Below are 18,720 nucleotides of genomic sequence, written 5' to 3' on the forward strand. Positions count from 1 at the left end.
ATCCTTTTCACTCCATCTTTCCACCTCCAATTTGGTCTCCCTCTTCTCCTCGTTCCCTCCACCTCCGACACATATATCCTCTTGGTCAATCTTTCCTCACTCATTCTCTCCATGTGCCCAAACCATTTCAAAACACCCTCTTCTGCTCTCTCAACCACGCTCTTTTTATTTCCACACATCTCTCTTACCCTTACGTTACTTACTCGATCAAACCACCTCACACCACATATTGTCCTCAAACATCTCATTTCCAGCACATCCATCCTCCTGCGCACAACTCTATCCATAGCCCATGCCTCGCAACCATACAACATTGTTGGAACCACTATTTATTGTGGGTAAAAAAAGTCATCAACCATTGATCATGTAGTTGCACATATTTTAGGATCTTTATACTATTGTATTTTGTACTTCCTTAAGATTTATAGTCTGGAACAAAGTCTGAACAAGGCAGTGAAGCTAAAGTACTTTCATCTTATATGTGTGGCTTGGAAAGTCTCTTAACCTAAGGATATTTTCTATTCTCTCTCCCACTACTCTTTTAAGTTTTTCTGTCTTTTATACCTTCTATCTATCTTTGTCTCTTTATACGTTCATTTCATCTTTTATACTTTTCTCCTATTATGTCACTCTTCTGCCTCTACTCTTGTGATCATTGCCATTAACCTATAGTTTCTTGCAGATTATCACCTCTGGTGGTGTGACTTACAAGAACGACCCATGGCATCGAGAATGCTTCACGTGCACCAACTGCAACACTTCCCTGGCCGGGCAGCGCTTTACCTCCAGGGACGACAAGCCTTACTGCGCAGATTGCTTTGGTGAGCTGTTTGCGAAACGCTGCACTGCCTGCTCCAAGCCTATCACTGGTAAGTTCCCGACAAAATTTTTATGTCAAGAATGTAATTTGATTTTCTGTACTCTGGTTTCTTAGTCTAGAAAAAACAACTACATACTCATTACCTATATTTTAATGCAAATTAGAGGTTTTATTGTAAAACAGAATATCTAGAGAGAACTTGGAAATTTTAATATTTTGGATGTATGATACAAAGGATGAGTAAGCAAGAAACCTATGGTGATATGTAATTGTAGTAACTGTGATGTATTCTGTAATGAAAATTGTCAGGGGATTATGGGAACACTGCATCAGCCCTCTTCTTCTGTCATGCAGTTCATGCTTGTTACATTCTACTTTTTTTAGTTTAATTAACTTGAAATTTTTTTTAATCCCCTGGAGGAACAGTCACATTATTCATGTACCCCATGGAGTTTGAATTATCTGGTTTTTATTCAATTAGGTTAAAAACAAATGTTACCATCATTTATTTGGCTACTGTCTCAGTGTTTTGATGTACCAAGTATAAGTGGATTGCATATTTTTCAAATTTTCCATCATAATTACTCTTGATCTTACTGTAGCCATTAGCACTTTACCAAGCATCCCTGTGTTAGGGACAAAAGTTGAGTTGAAGTAATGTTATTGTACAGCATTAGCTAATAAACAGATTTTTGATTAATCAGATGTTTTCAGATTTAATTTTCAAAACTCTGAATGATGATTCTATTAAAGAAAATTTATCAGTTACTTATTTTCATGCCTGGAGTAAAAGATAATGGATGAAAAGTGTTAGAATATTTATTTTTCTGTTCATTCACCTACCCGTCAATAACCAACACTTCAACATCTCAGTTAGTGTCCAAAAGCCAAAAGTGTACTTATATGTTTGCATGCTTTTTTTGTTTGTTTGTTTTTTTGCATGAACATGTGCCTGTCATCAATCTGTTTGCCTGTTGGTCAAAAGCTTTAAGCTAAGTGTACATAATTATATGTGGTTGGAGCTTGAAAGAATTCATTATACCCTTCATCGGTGGTCAAAGACACTTCAACCAAAATTGATGTGCTGATCATCTGTTTGTCCTATCATTGGTCAGGAGTATCAAGCTGAAACCTCTTAGTTTGTGTGCGTACTTGCAGCCATATTAAAAGCTTAGAGATAAACCCATTAAATTCATCTGGTTTTGTTAAGTTTTTGTTCTAGTACACATTTTGATAACCCTGTATGCAGTTTCAGTCTTCATATAAACATACATGCTTTTGTCAAGTTTTTCTCTTTATTCTATTTTATGTTAACTGTATCTGTAATCCATGTGCTACCAGAGGCACAAAAATTATAGATTTAAAAGAAAGAAAAAGACATACAGAAGGGTGAGAGGCGTGCAAGGAATAGAGTAAATTGGAATGATGTGGTATACTGGGGTCAACATGCTGTCAATGGACTGAACCAGGGCATGTAAAACATCTTGGGTAAACCATGGAAAGGTCTGTGGGGCCTGGATGTGGATAGGGAACTGTGGTTTTGGTGCATTACACATGGCAGCTAGAGACTGTGCGTTATGATTGTGGCTTTTTTTTATAAATATATATACACATGTGCATATTCATACTTGCTTGTCTTCATCCATTGCTATCACTACCCTGCCCCAGAGGAAACAGCATTGCTACTCCCTACTTCAGCAAGGTAGCACCAGGAAAACGGACAGGAAAAGCCACATTTGTTCACACTCAGTCTCTAGCTGTCATGTGTAATGCACCAAAACCACAACTTCCTATCCACATCCAGGCCCCACAAACCTTTCCATGGTTTACCCCAGACACATTCAAGACCCAAAACTCACATCCAGAAAACATACCCATCTTCCTCCACCCACTTCTTAATGTACCCAGGACTTAAACCTTCTCACCACCTCATGACATACTTCAGCCTCCATGGTTCCATCCTTTGCCGCTTCCACTCCCTGGTATCTAATGTGCTTTACTTCTCCCTTTCAAGCTTACTCTCACACCTTCCAGTCTCCAATCCCCAGTTACACCCCATCACTTGTAATTCCCATTTACTTTCAGATTTCTCCTTTATACACAGTTCTTAACTGTCACCAGTTTGTGTAGCTTCTCTCTGGAAATTAATACCAGAGCTGTGTAATCTGCAACCCAACTGATTCATCTTAGTATTGCTCGCACAAATTCTTCAAAGCAAACATGTATTCCACACATCCTCTGCCACTCCAGAAGCCACACTGATCCTCCCCAGTTAGATCATCTGTGCATACCACCACCCTCTCAATTACCCCTTTCCCTTACACCTTACCAGGTGATTGTTATTGCTTATGCACCTGGTAGTGAAAGGAGTGTTTTATGGGAGGAGGTGAGTAAATACTTTGAAAGTTTTGATGCAAAGGATTGAATGATGGTGCAAGGGATCTGAGGGTAGGTGATGTGACAGTTAAGAGTATAATTAGGGGGCATGGTGTACTTGCAGGTGAAAATGAGGAATAACATGTGAAGTTTTGTGATAAAAGAGGACTGGTGATGGAGTTGAAGGTCAGTGAGCTGTATTGATTATATGCTGATGGAAAGGCATGAGAAAGAGTTTGTTGGACGTGAGTGTGCTAAGAGGGGCAGCATTTGGGAAGTCTGTTAATTTCTTAATGAAGGCAAGCTTGAAAATTTTTGATGGTTTTAGGGAAAGAGGAAATGTGTTTGAAAGAAGGTGAAAGTAAATGAGCTTAAAAAGAATGTGTGTGTGTGTTTGTGTATGCACATAGATACAAAGAAAGATTGAGTGAAGAGTGGCATAGGGAAAGAGTTAGTGCAACAAGGGAATTCGTAGAGGAACGAAAAGGTTTTGGGGAAGCACTATCTACATGTACAGGTGAAGTATAAGGCATGTGGAACATGGGATGTAGGCATATGGGAGAAGTTAGTGTGTGGTCAGATGAGAAAGTTGGATTGCTAATTAAAGAGAAAAGAGAAATACTTGGATGGTGTCAAGGAAAAGGCATAAGAGCTAAAAGAGATGCAAATGAGAGATGTAGTAAGAGAGTATGGTGAATTTCATTGAAGAAAATATGAGATAAGGAGTGAGAGAGTATTGATGAACTTCATTAGGGAATAAGAAAATTTCTTGCAAGGACATAATAGTGTAAGGAGGATAAGAGGAAATGGGAGAAGCATTAAAGAGAGCAGATTAGGAAGTTGTTGCAAGCATAGAGCAGGTAGAAAATGGAAGGTCATGTGCTTGGGGCATAGCAGAATGCATGTATAGTGCCCTTATATAAAGGTAAGGGGAACAGAATTAAATGCTCACATTACAGAAGTATATTAGATACAGTGAAATATTGATTTCATTGGTAAGCTGCAAGAGGTTTTGTTTATATCCCAAGTTAATGGCATATCACCTTAATGCTTCGTCAGTCCTTCATTTTTTTCTTTTCATCATATTACTGTACAGTAGTGTTGAAATAAAACATTCCTTACTTTTATCAATGCTTACTTTATGGTTCATGTTATACTTTGCATTCACAATTCAATAAGAGTGGTTTGTATGCAAATTATGCCTTGTTAACATATGCATTTATATAGTAAAGATTACTCAGTTTCCTTTGTTGAATGCATAAGAAAATCTCAGTCAGTATTTTGAGAGTTTCTTGTTTAACTCTCCTTTATTTTTGTACCTTTTTATGTCTTCATAAATGTGTTGTAAGTTTTACCTGCTTTAGTTAAGAGAATAATGAAATTTCTTTCAAATGTCATTCTTTTTTTCAGTTCTTATGTAAGACTCGTTTGATTTATTAATGTATGTTTTAATCATGCATGACTTCAGAAACATTGTGATTTGCTTGATTTTACCTTTTTTACTTCCCTGCAATTGTAATGTTAACATTTGTAAAGGCATATATGGTGCAGAGGAATTGTTTCTCTTAATGTTTACATGATAGGCATGGTAAAGATTTACACTATTTGCATGATTTAAGCCAGACGTTGGTTTTCATTCAGTCAATTTATATATAGATAGGTAATGAATGCTTGATGATTGTTTAACCTTGTGAAGATAGGGCTATCTTTTCCAGGCAGTTATCAAGCACTTCACCCAAAGTCTGTCTTTCTTTAATTGTGTCAGAAACATACTTACAATACTATACTAAAAGAAGTAGTCAAGTGCTTTTAATAACTCCTGTATGATAGAGAAGAAATCAATACTGGGTCTCCCTGACAGGCATCGGCGGCACCCGCTTCATCTCATTCGAGGACAGGCACTGGCACAACGACTGCTTCATCTGCGCTGTATGCAAGGGATCCCTGGTGGGCAAGGGCTTCATCACAGATGGGGCAGATATTCTCTGTCCTGAATGCGCCAAGCAAAAACTTATGTAAAGGACTCCTCTCGCAGTGTTGCCATAATTATTGTCATGGTTATGTTTTGTTAAATAAAGAGAGTTGACCATGATTCCAAAATTTAGATAAATGAAAAAGACTTTTGATAACTTTTGAATTTTTTCAGTGCAAAAATAAGCAGTCATTTGCTTGTATTTTGTTTTACGAATTAACAAGTTACATTACAAATATGTGGAATCTATTTTGATAGTGAAAGTCATTCAAGAAACTTTACATCAACCTCATTGGGAGTCTATAGATTTGTACAAATGTTATATACTGTATGACTTTCCTTTCATAGATGATATGTCACAAAAAACAAGACTATCTTTCATAAAGGTGACACTGCTCTTAAGTGCCTAAATTCGTTTTCGTTTGCTTGAGACCCGAAACAACACTGAGGCTGTAAGATGTACGAAGAGGACTCTACTCTGCTGAAGTACATAAACTTAGCCAAAGTGATGTTTCACATTTCTGACCTGCATGCTTCAGAGTACTGCAGCTTTACAATATCAAGGAACCTCTGCTTGCATACTTGGGAGAGACCTACAAATGTATGGTACATTCACAGGTGTAGATTCATTAAATTCAGTCTTATGTTACACATGGAATAGACAATCAAATTCTGGACAGATGATGGGTAAAATTTGATCTTAATTTTCATTTGGGTCAGATGATCAGATCCTGCTCAGTTGATGTATAGAACTTAATCTACTTTTCCTGAGACAAACTGTCAAAGCCTGTTCAGTTACATCCTGGAATGGTACCATGAAAATGCCTGTTGTAACAAGTATATTGCATAAATGTTATTTTATATATCTTGACATCATTTTAGGTATAAGGTGCAGAATTAGATTTTCTTACCAAGGTAAACTTTACACTCGTGAGTGTTCGTGGTGTTAAAGTAGAATGGTAGAAAATGAATTCTTGTAAAATTTCAGGTATTGTACTTGGAGTCCATGCAATGTAAATACATGAAATTGTTTTCTAAAAGCTTATCCTAGGCATGTGGAGCTTATCCCACTGTAGGTCTGTAGATGGCATTAGGAGGGGATATTTTTTCCACACTGTTATGTATTGTTTTGGACCCACCTTTTGGCATACTGTAAATTAGTTTTAATATCTGTTAATCGAATGTTTGACCATAATTCAATTTAGGAGAATGAAGATGCAGTTCTTAAGAACATGAATTAAACTAACCATGTTGCCTTATCTGTACTTGAAACTGTTTAGGATGGTTGTCACTGCCATTGTTATGACTTTGTTTACAACTTTATCTTTATGTAACTATTAATGCAATTAAAAATGTATTTATTCCTCAAGAGTGGGAAAATACACTTAGAAATGTATTATCATGGTGAGGCAGTAATTATAATTTCTGCTACACCAATGAATTACGCACCACCCATATGTCCCCTCACAGCTCTGCCAGTTTGAGATTCTTAAGCAAGATGATGGTTGAGCTGTTTGCACAAGTTGCTCTGTGGGTCACTAGAAGCTGCTGCCCACCCATGCTGTAGAACTAATTTATGAGAATCATAAAGCACTGAATCCCAGCACTAAGCCCTTAGCTGTTAAGCATCCACGATTTAAGCCAGACGTCAGTTTTCAATCAAAGCCAATGCAGGGTTTTAATAAAATGTGGATTTTTAAGAATTATTTTTCCAATCCACTTTATTTTTGTTGTTTGTAATTTTTCTTACGATGAACTATGACCTAACTTTGGGCTGGACTGTAGATTTGTAGAGAAGTGACCTTCTGCTGGCTGTGTTCGGTTCCCTGGCTTTACGTACCAAGGAGGTGGAGGTGGCAGGGTTGCGAACACGCTGCTGCCTTACTTGCATTACCCCTAACTTAATACTGTAGTATATTGCATAGATTTATTCTTGACAGTTATGCATAGATAATTATAGATGCATTGGCTCTGTTTGCCAGGTGTTTTTGAGGTTTGATAAATACTGAAGTATTTTGTGAAGATTTTTACCCAGATTGATGAATACAAACCATTAGATAAAGAATCAGCATGAAATACCAATCAGCATTCCCAGTCTCAAAACACTTTGGATTTGGGCCTATAAGAACAAATTAATGTTTGCTGTCTTTTTAAGTTGAAGTATGTTTCTGTATATAATGAGATAATATACCTAGCTTGCTTGATAACAGAAATATCACTCATCAGACTACTGTTGTGTGGTAATGATTAAACACTGCTCTGTCGCTGTGCGATTTCTTCATTGATATTTTTTATTATTATTTACTGGTTTTGAATGATTTCATCAAAATTAATCAATCCTGCCAGATATGGAGTGTTTTGCTAATATCTTTCTTCATTATTTCATCACTCTGTGTTATGGCCTTACAAGTCTCATCCCTAATTTTAAATGTTTATTTTTGTTCAGCATAGAATACATTTTATGTTGTTACACTTGTGTTGAGCTTGTTATGTGACCACAGCATCTTTTCAGTTCTGTTATTTAAGTACAACAGAAAACAATATAATCTGAAGGTTAGAATATGATTTATATGTTAATGTTTCATCATCATAACATGAGCATTGATATTTGTGTGGTCCTTTGATGAAACTTGATAGTCACAGTAGTAAGATTGATAACAACTATTTTACAAGTAACTTTCATGAACCAGTAGCACTGATGATTATATGGTATATAATATCAGTCAGGATATTTTAACGAGAGGTTTGAAACACGATATACTTTATGGCCTTAAACCAACCCCGTATACTGGTAGGATGTAGGTCTCTGATCCCTCCATATATGATAATTTCCAGTAATTTCATATAATGTACATTGTTGTCTGTTACTGTACTAGCATTCATGATGAAGCCAACAATTATGAACATTAGTGAAAGCTTCCATTTTAGTTACTTATGTATCAGTTGTTTCTATTACACTCAAAATTGATGTTGCATCATGGTTATATGAGATTTTTACACAGGTTAGTGCATGACATGTGTAAAGATCTCTCTGCTTTGATCTTCGCAAATAGGAACGCTCATCTTGAGGTTTCTCATCCTTTAAACATTTCCTATTTTCTCATGTATTATACCCTGTGGAGTGACACTGTGAGAGGTGCTATCTGTGTGAGCTTTATGTTGGCCTGGTCTTTGCTGGTGCACAATAATACTAATGCTGATGTAACCAAGTCTCTGTAATAAATGTGTTACAGTGCCTTGTCTTTGTGTATCCATATATTCTTGATCAATGAGTAGAGCTTGATAATTTATGTGAGAATTCATTATAGCCATGTACAAGTTGCACAAGTAACTACACATGATTTTCTATCAAATGATTGTGTTTCATAACTATTTCATGGACAGTGATACATATGCCCTTACCTATATTTTTGTCATAATTACAGGGAATTGGGCATCCTTGCCCTTTTCCTAGCCAGCAGGATTGGGGCTGAAGATTTTCCCTGTTCTGCAAACATTTACGAAAAATGCTAGTGGCCTCAGATACAAATGATGTGGCTGCAGTTCCTCATGACAGGATATGCAGATTCATATGGCTAAATGGAATGTTAGACAAATGAATAAATAATGTGAGAAAATGGTAGTCATTATATTTAGGAAGCATGTGCAAGACTTTATGGGCAATGTAACTCTACAACTGGAATGGGATAATGGGTGTGAAGTCAGACCTGTTACATAGCACAGAGACTTGTACAAAGAAAGGTATTGGAATTTTGATGAAAGATTGAAAACGACTGTATTGGTTGCGCACTCACCCTTCTGTGATAGGGAAGAAGAAAGTAAGATGAGACAGGGTAGATGAAATTGGTAATGTTTCTTAAAAAAGTTGTGTGGAGCTTATCTGATCATACAAAAGTAATAATTAGTTTAAATCCCTTTTTTATATAGTCTAGGACTAGAAATGTGAGTCCAAATGATATAAAATGGGAAGCAGGAAGTTATTGATGAATTGTTACAAATTAAGGTAGTGGTGATGAGGAGGCTGGAGAAGAATGCATTAAAAGGGCCTATGAAAGAGATTTAAGACATTTTGAATATTGTGGAAAGAAACGCCAAGGTTAGATTGAGATTCAGAAAAGTTAGTTGGTAAGAAGAGAGTTTAGGATGATATGTCTTCCAGAATACAATGATGATTTTAAGTGACAACTTTAATATTTCTTTTCCAGTACAAAACTCCAGTGCCATATGTACTAATCCTGCTGGGCTCAACTTCCACCTGTGTTATGACAAAACTTGTGAAAACCTCAGACTCATCAAAATGAATTATGACTGCATCACTTCTGCCAATTAATAAGCACATAATATGCCATCCATAACATGGCCTTGGGCCAAATACTCAGCAAAGGATGATGAAGGTATCTCCCCATGTATATTGGTAGTGAATGACCCTATAACATGTAGGGAATGACAAAGATACCCCTTTATTGTATATTAGTGGTAAAAGCTCTTGCTGGAAGTAGAGAATTTTGGTACCTCTGATGCATGCAAAAGTAAGATATTAAAGAATAAGGAGGATGTAGGTACTTCCTTATGTATATCAGCAATAAAAGCCCTTCTAAGATGTAAAGGAAGGTGTAGATGCCTTCCTGTATATGCCAGTTGTAATAGCTCTTGTAGGATATCAAGGAAGACATAGGTACTTTCCATTGTATATCAGTAGTACAAGTCCTTGTAGGATGTAAAAGAAGGTATAGATACCTCTTCTTGTGTATCAGTAGTAAAACTTCCCGTAGGATGTAAAGAATAACATGCACTCAACAAGAAAGTTAGTACAATTTAGGAAATTTGAGAGCAGTTCATTATATATAATGAATCTGGAGGATGGCTCAGGCTAGAATTTAGATAACCCTTTCTAGATATGCTTTGAATACTGAGTATTATCACTTTAGTTTACTACCAGACAGATACAGAGTCAATTTTTTTTTTCCCCCTTCCTATATTTTTTTTAAGATGGTACATGGCTAAGGTTTATTGTGAGTACAAGTATATTATGCTTTCAGGGTGAAATCATTATACACCTGGTTGCTGAGATTTGTGTTTCTAACAGTTTGGGGCACCAGCAACCTGCTTCAGTGTTTCCTAGGCTATCTTGGAGGAAAGATGTTCTTTCTTTACTCTTCCAGGCTGCCACATCAATTTGGGAATTTTTCTTCTGGGTGCTGTATTTCTTTCACCTGTGCTTCAAGTTGTGGGGTCTTATGTTTCTGAGGACAAAATCTGAATTTTTTCCAGGAGGCAAGAAAATGTACGTACACATGAAATTTCTAAGCACACTTGGTGCTTAGAATGCACAATTTGGCAACTGCGTTCTGCAACACTTCATCAGTGTTGTGCCTCAGGAGGTCAAGACCCTGTGGATCTAGAATACTTCAGGAACCTTACCAGTTTCATGCCCAGACGTCTGCAGGTGGTAATCAAGGCCAAAGGAGAGATGACAAAGTACTTAATAAGATGGAGTTTAACATCTTTGAAAATGTAGGGGAAGGACGGGAAGTTTGAATGGAGAAAAACTGGAGGAAGTGAAGTGTTTTAGATATCTTGGAGTGGATTTGGCAGCGGATGGAACCATGGAAATGTAAGTGAATCATAAGGTGAGGCAGGGGGCAAAAAGTCTAGTAGTGTTGAAAAATGTGTGGAAGTCAAGAATGTTATCTTGGAAAGCAAAAATGGGTATGTTTGAAGGAATAGTGGTTCCAACAATGTTATATGGTTGCGAGGTGTGGGCTGTAGATAGAGTTGTGTGGAGGAGGGTGGATGTGCTGGAAATGAGATGTTTGAGGACAATATGTGGTGTGAGGTGGTTTGATCGAGTAAGTAATGAAAGGGTAAGAGAGATGTGTGGTGGTAAAAACAGTGTGGTTGAGAGCAGAAGAGGGTGTTTTGAAATGGTTTGGTCACATGGAGAGAATGAGTGAGGAAAGATTGACAAAGAGGTTATATGTGTCAGAGATGGAGGGAACGAGAAGTGGGAGACCAAATTGGAGGTGGAAAGATGGAGAGAAAAAGACTTTGAGTGATCAGGGCCTGAACATGCAGGAGGGTGAAAGGCGTGCAAGGAATAGATTAAATTGGAGCAATGTGGAATACCGGGGTCGCTGTGCTGTCTATGGATTGAATCAGGGCATGTGAAGTGTCTGGGGTAAACCATGGAAAGTTGTGTGGGGCCAAGATGTGGAAAGGGAGCTATGGTTTCGGTGCATTATACATGACAGCTAGAGACTGAGTTTGAATGAATATGGCCTTTGTGCCTTTTCCCAGTGCTACCTCGCTCATATGCAGGGGGAGGGGGTTGTCATTTCATGTGTGGTGGGGTGGCGACAGGAATGAATAAGGTGAGGGTATTCCCTCAAAGGCCCACTCCTCTGTTCTTAACGCTACCTCGCTAATGCGGGAAATGGCGAATAGTTTGAAAGAAAAGAAAGAAAAGAATATATATATATATATATATATATATATATATATATATATGTCTGTGTGTGTATATATATGTATACGTTGAGATGTATAGGTATGTAAATGTGCATGTGTGGACGTGTATGTATATACATGTGTATGTGGGTGGGTTGGGCCATTCTTTCGTCTGTTTCCTTGCGCTACCTCGCTAACGCGGGAGACAGCATCAAAGTATGATAATAATCCTCAAAGTACCCAAATTAAAACCCAGATGGATGTTAACACAACTACCCAAATGAAGCCATGTTCCCATATGAAAGTTTTAAACTTTGCAAAGGTTCTGCATTAAAAAAATAACGCTATAACTCCCACTCCACCTGACCACAGGGTCTGCCATATAGAAGGGCATAACCTCCCAGTCTTAATAAAAGGTTCTTCAGTATAGAAGAACATTATAAACACCCATTCCCACCTCTCACCCAAAGGGTTCAGAAGATTAATCCCTATCCTACCTAACCTAATCGAAGTGTCTAGAGGAACATTATCCTTGCCACCTAACCTAGCCAAAGGATCTAGAAGAATGTTGCTATCCCCCAACCCCGTGCACATAACCTAACAATTCCATTGTTGAACGACCACATTATTTAAAGTTTTAAGAATAACATACATTAATATCAGTCAGACTGTATGACTCATTTGGGTAATTCATTGGATATGTAAGAGTTTAACATTTCCTTAGATTAAAGACAATTTACTTAGGGTTTAAAACTCAATTGTGTGATTTGCTAGATGTTGATCATTGAAGTAAGGGTAAAAAAAAAAAGACTTACCTGCTAAACTGAAGGGCTTCTAATTTAGTGTGATACATGACTTTTTTACATGGAAGTTAGGATAAATTTGTTAGCAAGATAGCCATGAATTTGTATTAGCCATATTGCTTTGGTGGTCTTCCGTGTTAGTGAGGTAGCACAAGGAAACAGACAAAAGAATGGCCCAACCTACCCACATACACATATATATACATACACTTCCACACACGCACATATATACACCTATACATCGCAACGTATGCACACACACACACACATATATATTTTTTTTTTTTTTTTTTCAAACTATTCGCCATTTCCCGTGTTAGCGAGGTAGCGTTAAGAACAGAGGACTGGGCCTTTGAGGGAACATCCTAACCTGGCCCCCTTCTCTGTTACTTCTTTTGGAAAAAAAAAAAAAAAAAGAGAGGGGAGGATTTCCAGCCACCTGCTCCCTCCCCTTTTAGTCGCCTTCTACGACACGCAGGGAATACGTGGGAAGTATTCTTTCTCCCCTAAATGGGGGGGGGGGGGGTTGGGCCATTTCTTTCGTCTGTTTCCTTGCGCTACCTCGCAAACGCGGGAGACAGCGACAAAAAAAAAAAAAAAATATATATATATATATATATACATGCCTTCACCCTCTCGATCAATACCCTCCCATATAATTTACCAGGAATACTCAACAAACTTATACCTCTGTAATTTGAGCACTCACTCTTATCCCCTTTGCCTTTGTACAATGGCACTATGCACGCATTCCACCAATCCTCAGGCACCTCACCATGAGTCATACATACATTAAATAACCTTACCAACCAGTCAACAATACAGTCACCCCCTTTTTTAATAAATTCCACTGCAATACCATCCAAACCTGCTGCCTTGCCGGCTTTCATCTTCCGCAAAGCTTTTACTACCTCTTCTCTGTTTACCAAATCATTTTCCCTAACCCTCTCACTTTGCACACCACCTCGACCAAAACACCCTATATCTGCCACTCTGTCATCAGACACATTCAACAAACCTTCAAAATACTCATTCCATCTCCTTCTCACATCACCGCTACTTGTTATCACCTCCCCATTTGCGCCCTTCACTGAAGTTCCCATTTGCTCCCTTGTCTTACGCACCCTATTTACCTCCTTCCAGAACATCTTTTTATTCTCCCTAAAATTTACTGATAGTCTCTCACCCCAACTCTCATTTGCCCTTTTTTTCACCTCTTGCACCAGATTGGGGAAGAGCAGTGCGGTTTCAGAAGTGGTAGAGGATGTGTGGATCAGGTGTTTGCTTTGAAGAATGTATGTGAGAAATACTTAGAAAAGCAAATGGATTTGTATGTAGCATTTATGGATCTGGAGAAGGCATATGATAGAGTTGATAGAGATGCTCTGTGGAAGGTATTAAGAATATATGGTGTGGGAGGCAAGTTGTTAGAAGCAGTGAAAAGTTTTTATCGAGGATGTAAGGCATGTGTACGTGTAGGAAGAGAGGAAAGTGATTGGTTCTCAGTGAATGTAGGTTTGCGGCAGGGGTGTGTGATGTCTCCATGGTTGTTTAATTTGTTTATGGATGGGGTTGTTAGGGAGGTAAATGCAAGAGTCCTGGAAAGAGGGGCAAGTATGAAGTCTGTTGGGGATGAGAGAGCTTGGGAAGTGAGTCAGTTGTTGTTCGCTGATGATACAGCGCTGGTGGCTGATTCATGTGAGAAACTGCAGAAGCTGGTGACTGAGTTTGGTAAAGTGTGTGGAAGAAGAAAGTTGAGAGTAAATGTGAATAAGAGCAAGGTTATTAGGTACAGTAGGGGTGAGGGTCAAGTCAATTGGGAGGTGAGTTTGAATGGAGAAAAACTGGAGGAAGTGAAGTGTTTTAGATATCTGGGAGTGGATCTGTCAGCGGATGGAACCATGGAAGCGGAAGTGGATCATAGGGTGGGGGAGGGGGCGAAAATTTTGGGAGCCTTGAAAAATGTGTGGAAGTCGAGAACATTATCTCGGAAAGCGAAAATGGGTATGTTTGAGGGAATAGTGGTTCCAACAATGTTGTATGGTTGCGAGGCGTGGGCTATGGATAGAGATGTGCGCAGGAGGATGGATGTGCTGGAAATGAGATGTTTGAGGACAATGTGTGGTGTGAGGTGGTTTGATCGAGTAAGTAACGTAAGGGTAAGAGAGATGTGTGGAAATAAAAAGAGCGTGGTTGAGAGAGCAGAAGAGGGTGTTTTGAAATGGTTTGGGCACATGGAGAGAATGAGTGAGGAGAGATTGACCAAGAGGATATATGTGTCGGAGGTGGAGGGAACGAGGAGAAGAGGGAGACCAAATTGGAGGTGGAAAGATGGAGTGAAAAAGATTTTGTGTGATCGGGGCCTGGACATGCAGGAGGGTGAAAGGAGGGCAAGGAATAGAGTGAATTGGAGTCATGTGGTATACAGGGGTTGACGTGCTGTCAGTGGATTGAATCAAGGCATGTGAAGCGTCTGGGGTAAACCATGGAAAGCTGTGTAGGTATGTATATTTGCGTGTGTGGACGTGTGTATGTACATGTGTATGGGGGGGGGGGGGTTGGTTGGGCCATTTCTTTCGTCTGTTTCCTTGCGCTACCTCGCAAACGCGGGAGACAGCGACAAAGTATAAAAAAAAAAAAAAAAAAAAAAAAAAAAAAAAATATATATATATATATATATATATATATATATATATTTTTTTTTTTTTTTTTTTTGTCGCTGTCTCCCGCGTTTGCGAGGTAGCGCAAGGAAACAGACGAAAGGAATGGCCCAACCCCCCCCCATTTTTTTTTTCAAACTTCGCCATTTCCCGCATTAGCGAGGTAGCATTTAGAACAGAGGACTGGGCCTTTGGGGGAATATCCTCACCTGGCCCCCTTCTCTGTTCCTTCTTTTGGAAAATTAAAAAAAAAAAACGAGAGGGGAGGATTTCCAGCCCCCCGCTCCCTCCCCTTTTAGTCGCCTTCTACGACACGCAAGGAATACGTGGGAAGTATTCTTAATCCCTTATCCCCAGGGATAATATATTTTTTTTTTTTTTTTTTCATACTATTCGCTATTTCCCGCGATAGCGAGGTAGCGTTAAGAACAGAGGACTGGGCCTTTGAGGGAATATCCTCACCTGGACCTCTTCTCTGTTCCTTCTTTTGGAAAATTAAAAAAAAAAAACGAGAGGGGAGGATTTCCAGCCCCCCGCTCCCTTCCCTTTTATTCGCCTTCTACAACACGCAGGGAATATATATATATATATATATATATATATATATATATATATATATATATATATATATATTCTTTCTTTTCTTTTAAACTTCGCCATTCCCGCGTTAGCAAGGTAGCGTTAAGAACAGAGGACTGGGCCTTTTTTGGAATATCCTCACCTGGCCCCCTCTGTTCCTTCTTTTGGAAAATTTTAAAAAAAACGAGAGGGGAGGATTTCCAGCCCCCTGCTCCCTCCCCTTTTAGTCGCCTGCTACGACACGCAGGGAATACGTGGGAAGTATTCTTAATCCCCTATCCCCAGGGATATATATTTTTTTTTTTTTTTATTTTTTTTTTTTTATTTTATACTTTGTCGCTGTCTCCCGCGTTTGCGAGGTAGCGCAAGGAAACAGACGAAAGAAATGGCCCAACCCCCCCCCCCCCCATACACATGTACATACACACGTCCACACACGCAAATTATACATACCTACACAGCTTTCCATGGTTTACCCCAGACGCTTCACATGCCTTGATTCAATCCACTGACAGCACGTCAACCCCTGTATACCACATCGCTCCAATTCACTCTATTCCTTGCCCTCCTTTCACCCTCCTGCATGTTCAGGCCCCGATCACACAAAATCTTTTTCACTCCATCTTTCCACCTCCAATTTGGTCTCCCTCTTCTCCTCGTTCCCTCCACCTCCGACACATATATCCTCTTGGTCAATCTTTCCTCACTCATTCTCTCCATGTGCCCAAACCATTTCAAAACACCCTCTTCTGCTCTCTCAACCACGCTCTTTTTATTTCCACACATCTCTCTTACCCTTACGTTACTTACTCGATCAAACCACCTCACACCACACATTGTCCTCAAACATCTCATTTCCAGCACATCCATCCTCCTGCGCACAACTCTATCCATAGCCCACGCCTCGCAACCATACAGCATTGTTGGAACCACTATTCCTTCAAACATACCCATTTTTGCTTTCCGAGATAATGTTCTCGACTTCCACACATTTTTCAAGGCTCCCAAAATTTTCGCCCCCTCCCCCACCCTATGATCCACTTCCGCTTCCATGGTTCCATCCGCTGACAGATCCACTCCCAGATATCTAAAACACTTCACTTCCTCCAGTTTTTCTCCATTCAAATTCACCTCCCAATTGACTTGACCCTCAACCCTACTGTACCTAATAACCTTGCTCTTATTCACATTTACTCTTAACTTTCTTCTTCCACACACTTTACCAAACTCAGTCACCAGCTTCTGCAGTTTCTCACATGAATCAGCCACCAGCGCTGTATCATCAGCGAACAACAACTGACTCACTTCCCAAGCTCTCTCATCCCCAACAGACTTCATACTTGCCCCTCTTTCCAGGACTCTTGCATTTACCTCCCTAACAACCCCATCCATAAACAAATTAAACAACCATGGAGACATCACACACCCCTGCCGCAAACCTACATTCACTGAGAACCAATCACTTTCCTCTCTTCCTACACGTACACATGCCTTACATCCTCGATAAAAACTTTTCACTGCTTCTAACAACTTGCCTCCCACACCATATATTCTTAATACCTTCCACAGAGCATCTCTATCAACTCTATCATATGGTGATGTGAGAAGGAGATGGAATGTGTATTTTGAAGGTTTGTTGAATGTGTCTGATGACAGAGTGGCAGATATAGGGTGTTTTGGTCGAGGTGGTGTGCAAAGTGAGAGGGTTAGGGAAAATGATTTGGTAAACAGAGAAGAGGTAGTAAAAGCTTTGCGGAAGATGAAAGCCGGCAAGGCAGCAGGATTGGATGGTATTGCAGTGGAATTTATTAAAACAGGGGGTGACTGTATTGTTGACTGGTTGGTAAGGTTATTTAATGTATGTATGACTCATGGTGAGGTGCCTGAGGATTGGTGGAATGCGTGCATAGTGCCATTGTACAAAGGCAAAGGGGATAAGAGTGAGTGCTCAAATTACAGAGGTATAAGTTTGTTGAGTATTCCTGGTAAATTATATGTGAGGGTATTGATTGAGAGGGTGAAGGCATGTACAGAGCATCAGATTGGGGAAGAGCAGTGTGGTTTCAGAAGTGGTAGAGGATGTGTGGATCAGGTGTTTGCTTTGAAGAATGTATGTGAGAAATACTTAGAAAAGCAAATGGATTTGTATGTAGCATTTATGGATCTGGAGAAGGCATATGATAGAGTTGATAGAGATGCTCTGTGGAAGGTATTAAGAATATATGGTGTGGGAGGCAAGTTGTTAGAAGCAGTGAAAAGTTTTTATCGAGGATGTAAGGCATGTGTACGTGTAGGAAGAGAGGAAAGTGATTGGTTCTCAGTGAATGTAGGTTTGCGGCAGGGGTGTGTGATGTCTCCATGGTTGTTTAATTTGTTTATGGATGGGGTTGTTAGGGAGGTAAATGCAAGAGTTTTGGAAAGAGGGGCAAGTATGAAGTCTGTTGGGGATGAGAGAGCTTGGGAAGTGAGTCAGTTGTTGTTCGCTGATGATACAGCGCTGGTGGCGGATTCATGTGAGAAACTGCAGAAGCTGGTGACGGAGTTTGGTAAAGTGTGTGGAAGAAGAAAGTTAAGAGTAAATGTGAATAAGAGCAAGGTTATTAGGTACAGTAGGGTTGAGGGGTCAAGTCAATTGGGAGGTGAGTTTGAATGGTGAGAGGCTGGAGGAAGTGAAGTGTTTTAGATATCTGGGAGTGGATCTGTCAGCGGATGGAACCATGGAAGCGGAAGTGGATCATAGGGTGGGGGAGGGGGCGAAAATTTTGGGAGCCTTGAAAAATGTGTGGAAGTCGAGAACATTATCCCGGAAAGCAAAAATGGGTATGTTTGAAGGAATAGTAGTTCCAACAATGTTGTATGGTTGCGAGGCGTGGGCTATGGATAGAGTTGTGCGTAGGAGGATGGATGTGCTGGAAATGAGATGTTTGAGGACAATGTGTGGTGTGAGGTGGTTTGATCGAGTAAGTAACGTAAGGGTAAGAGAGATGTGTGGAAATAAAAAGAGCGTGGTTGAGAGAGCAGAAGAGGGTGTTTTGAAATGGTTTGGGCACATGGAGAGAATGA

General features: G+C 39.4%; 1 protein-coding gene across 6 annotated transcripts in view; it reads left to right on the forward strand.

Annotated features, from left to right (window-relative positions):
* The window catches only part of Lmpt (four and a half LIM domains protein limpet), a 316,740-nt gene extending 308,337 nt beyond the window's left edge, over positions 1-8,403 (forward strand). For all 6 annotated transcript variants that reach the window (XM_071693229.1, XM_071693230.1, XM_071693232.1 and 3 more), the window contains 2 exons: positions 683-869; positions 5,058-8,403. In XM_071693229.1, the coding sequence (XP_071549330.1) occupies positions 683-869; positions 5,058-5,215 (345 nt within the window). In that variant the 3' untranslated portion in view covers positions 5,216-8,403. The remainder of the gene's footprint in view (positions 1-682; positions 870-5,057) is intronic.
* Positions 8,404-18,720: the final 10,317 nt, after the last annotated feature.

This window comes from Panulirus ornatus, chromosome 55, assembly GCF_036320965.1.
Source record: "Panulirus ornatus isolate Po-2019 chromosome 55, ASM3632096v1, whole genome shotgun sequence".
Taxonomy (NCBI): Eukaryota; Metazoa; Arthropoda; class Malacostraca; order Decapoda; family Palinuridae; genus Panulirus; species Panulirus ornatus.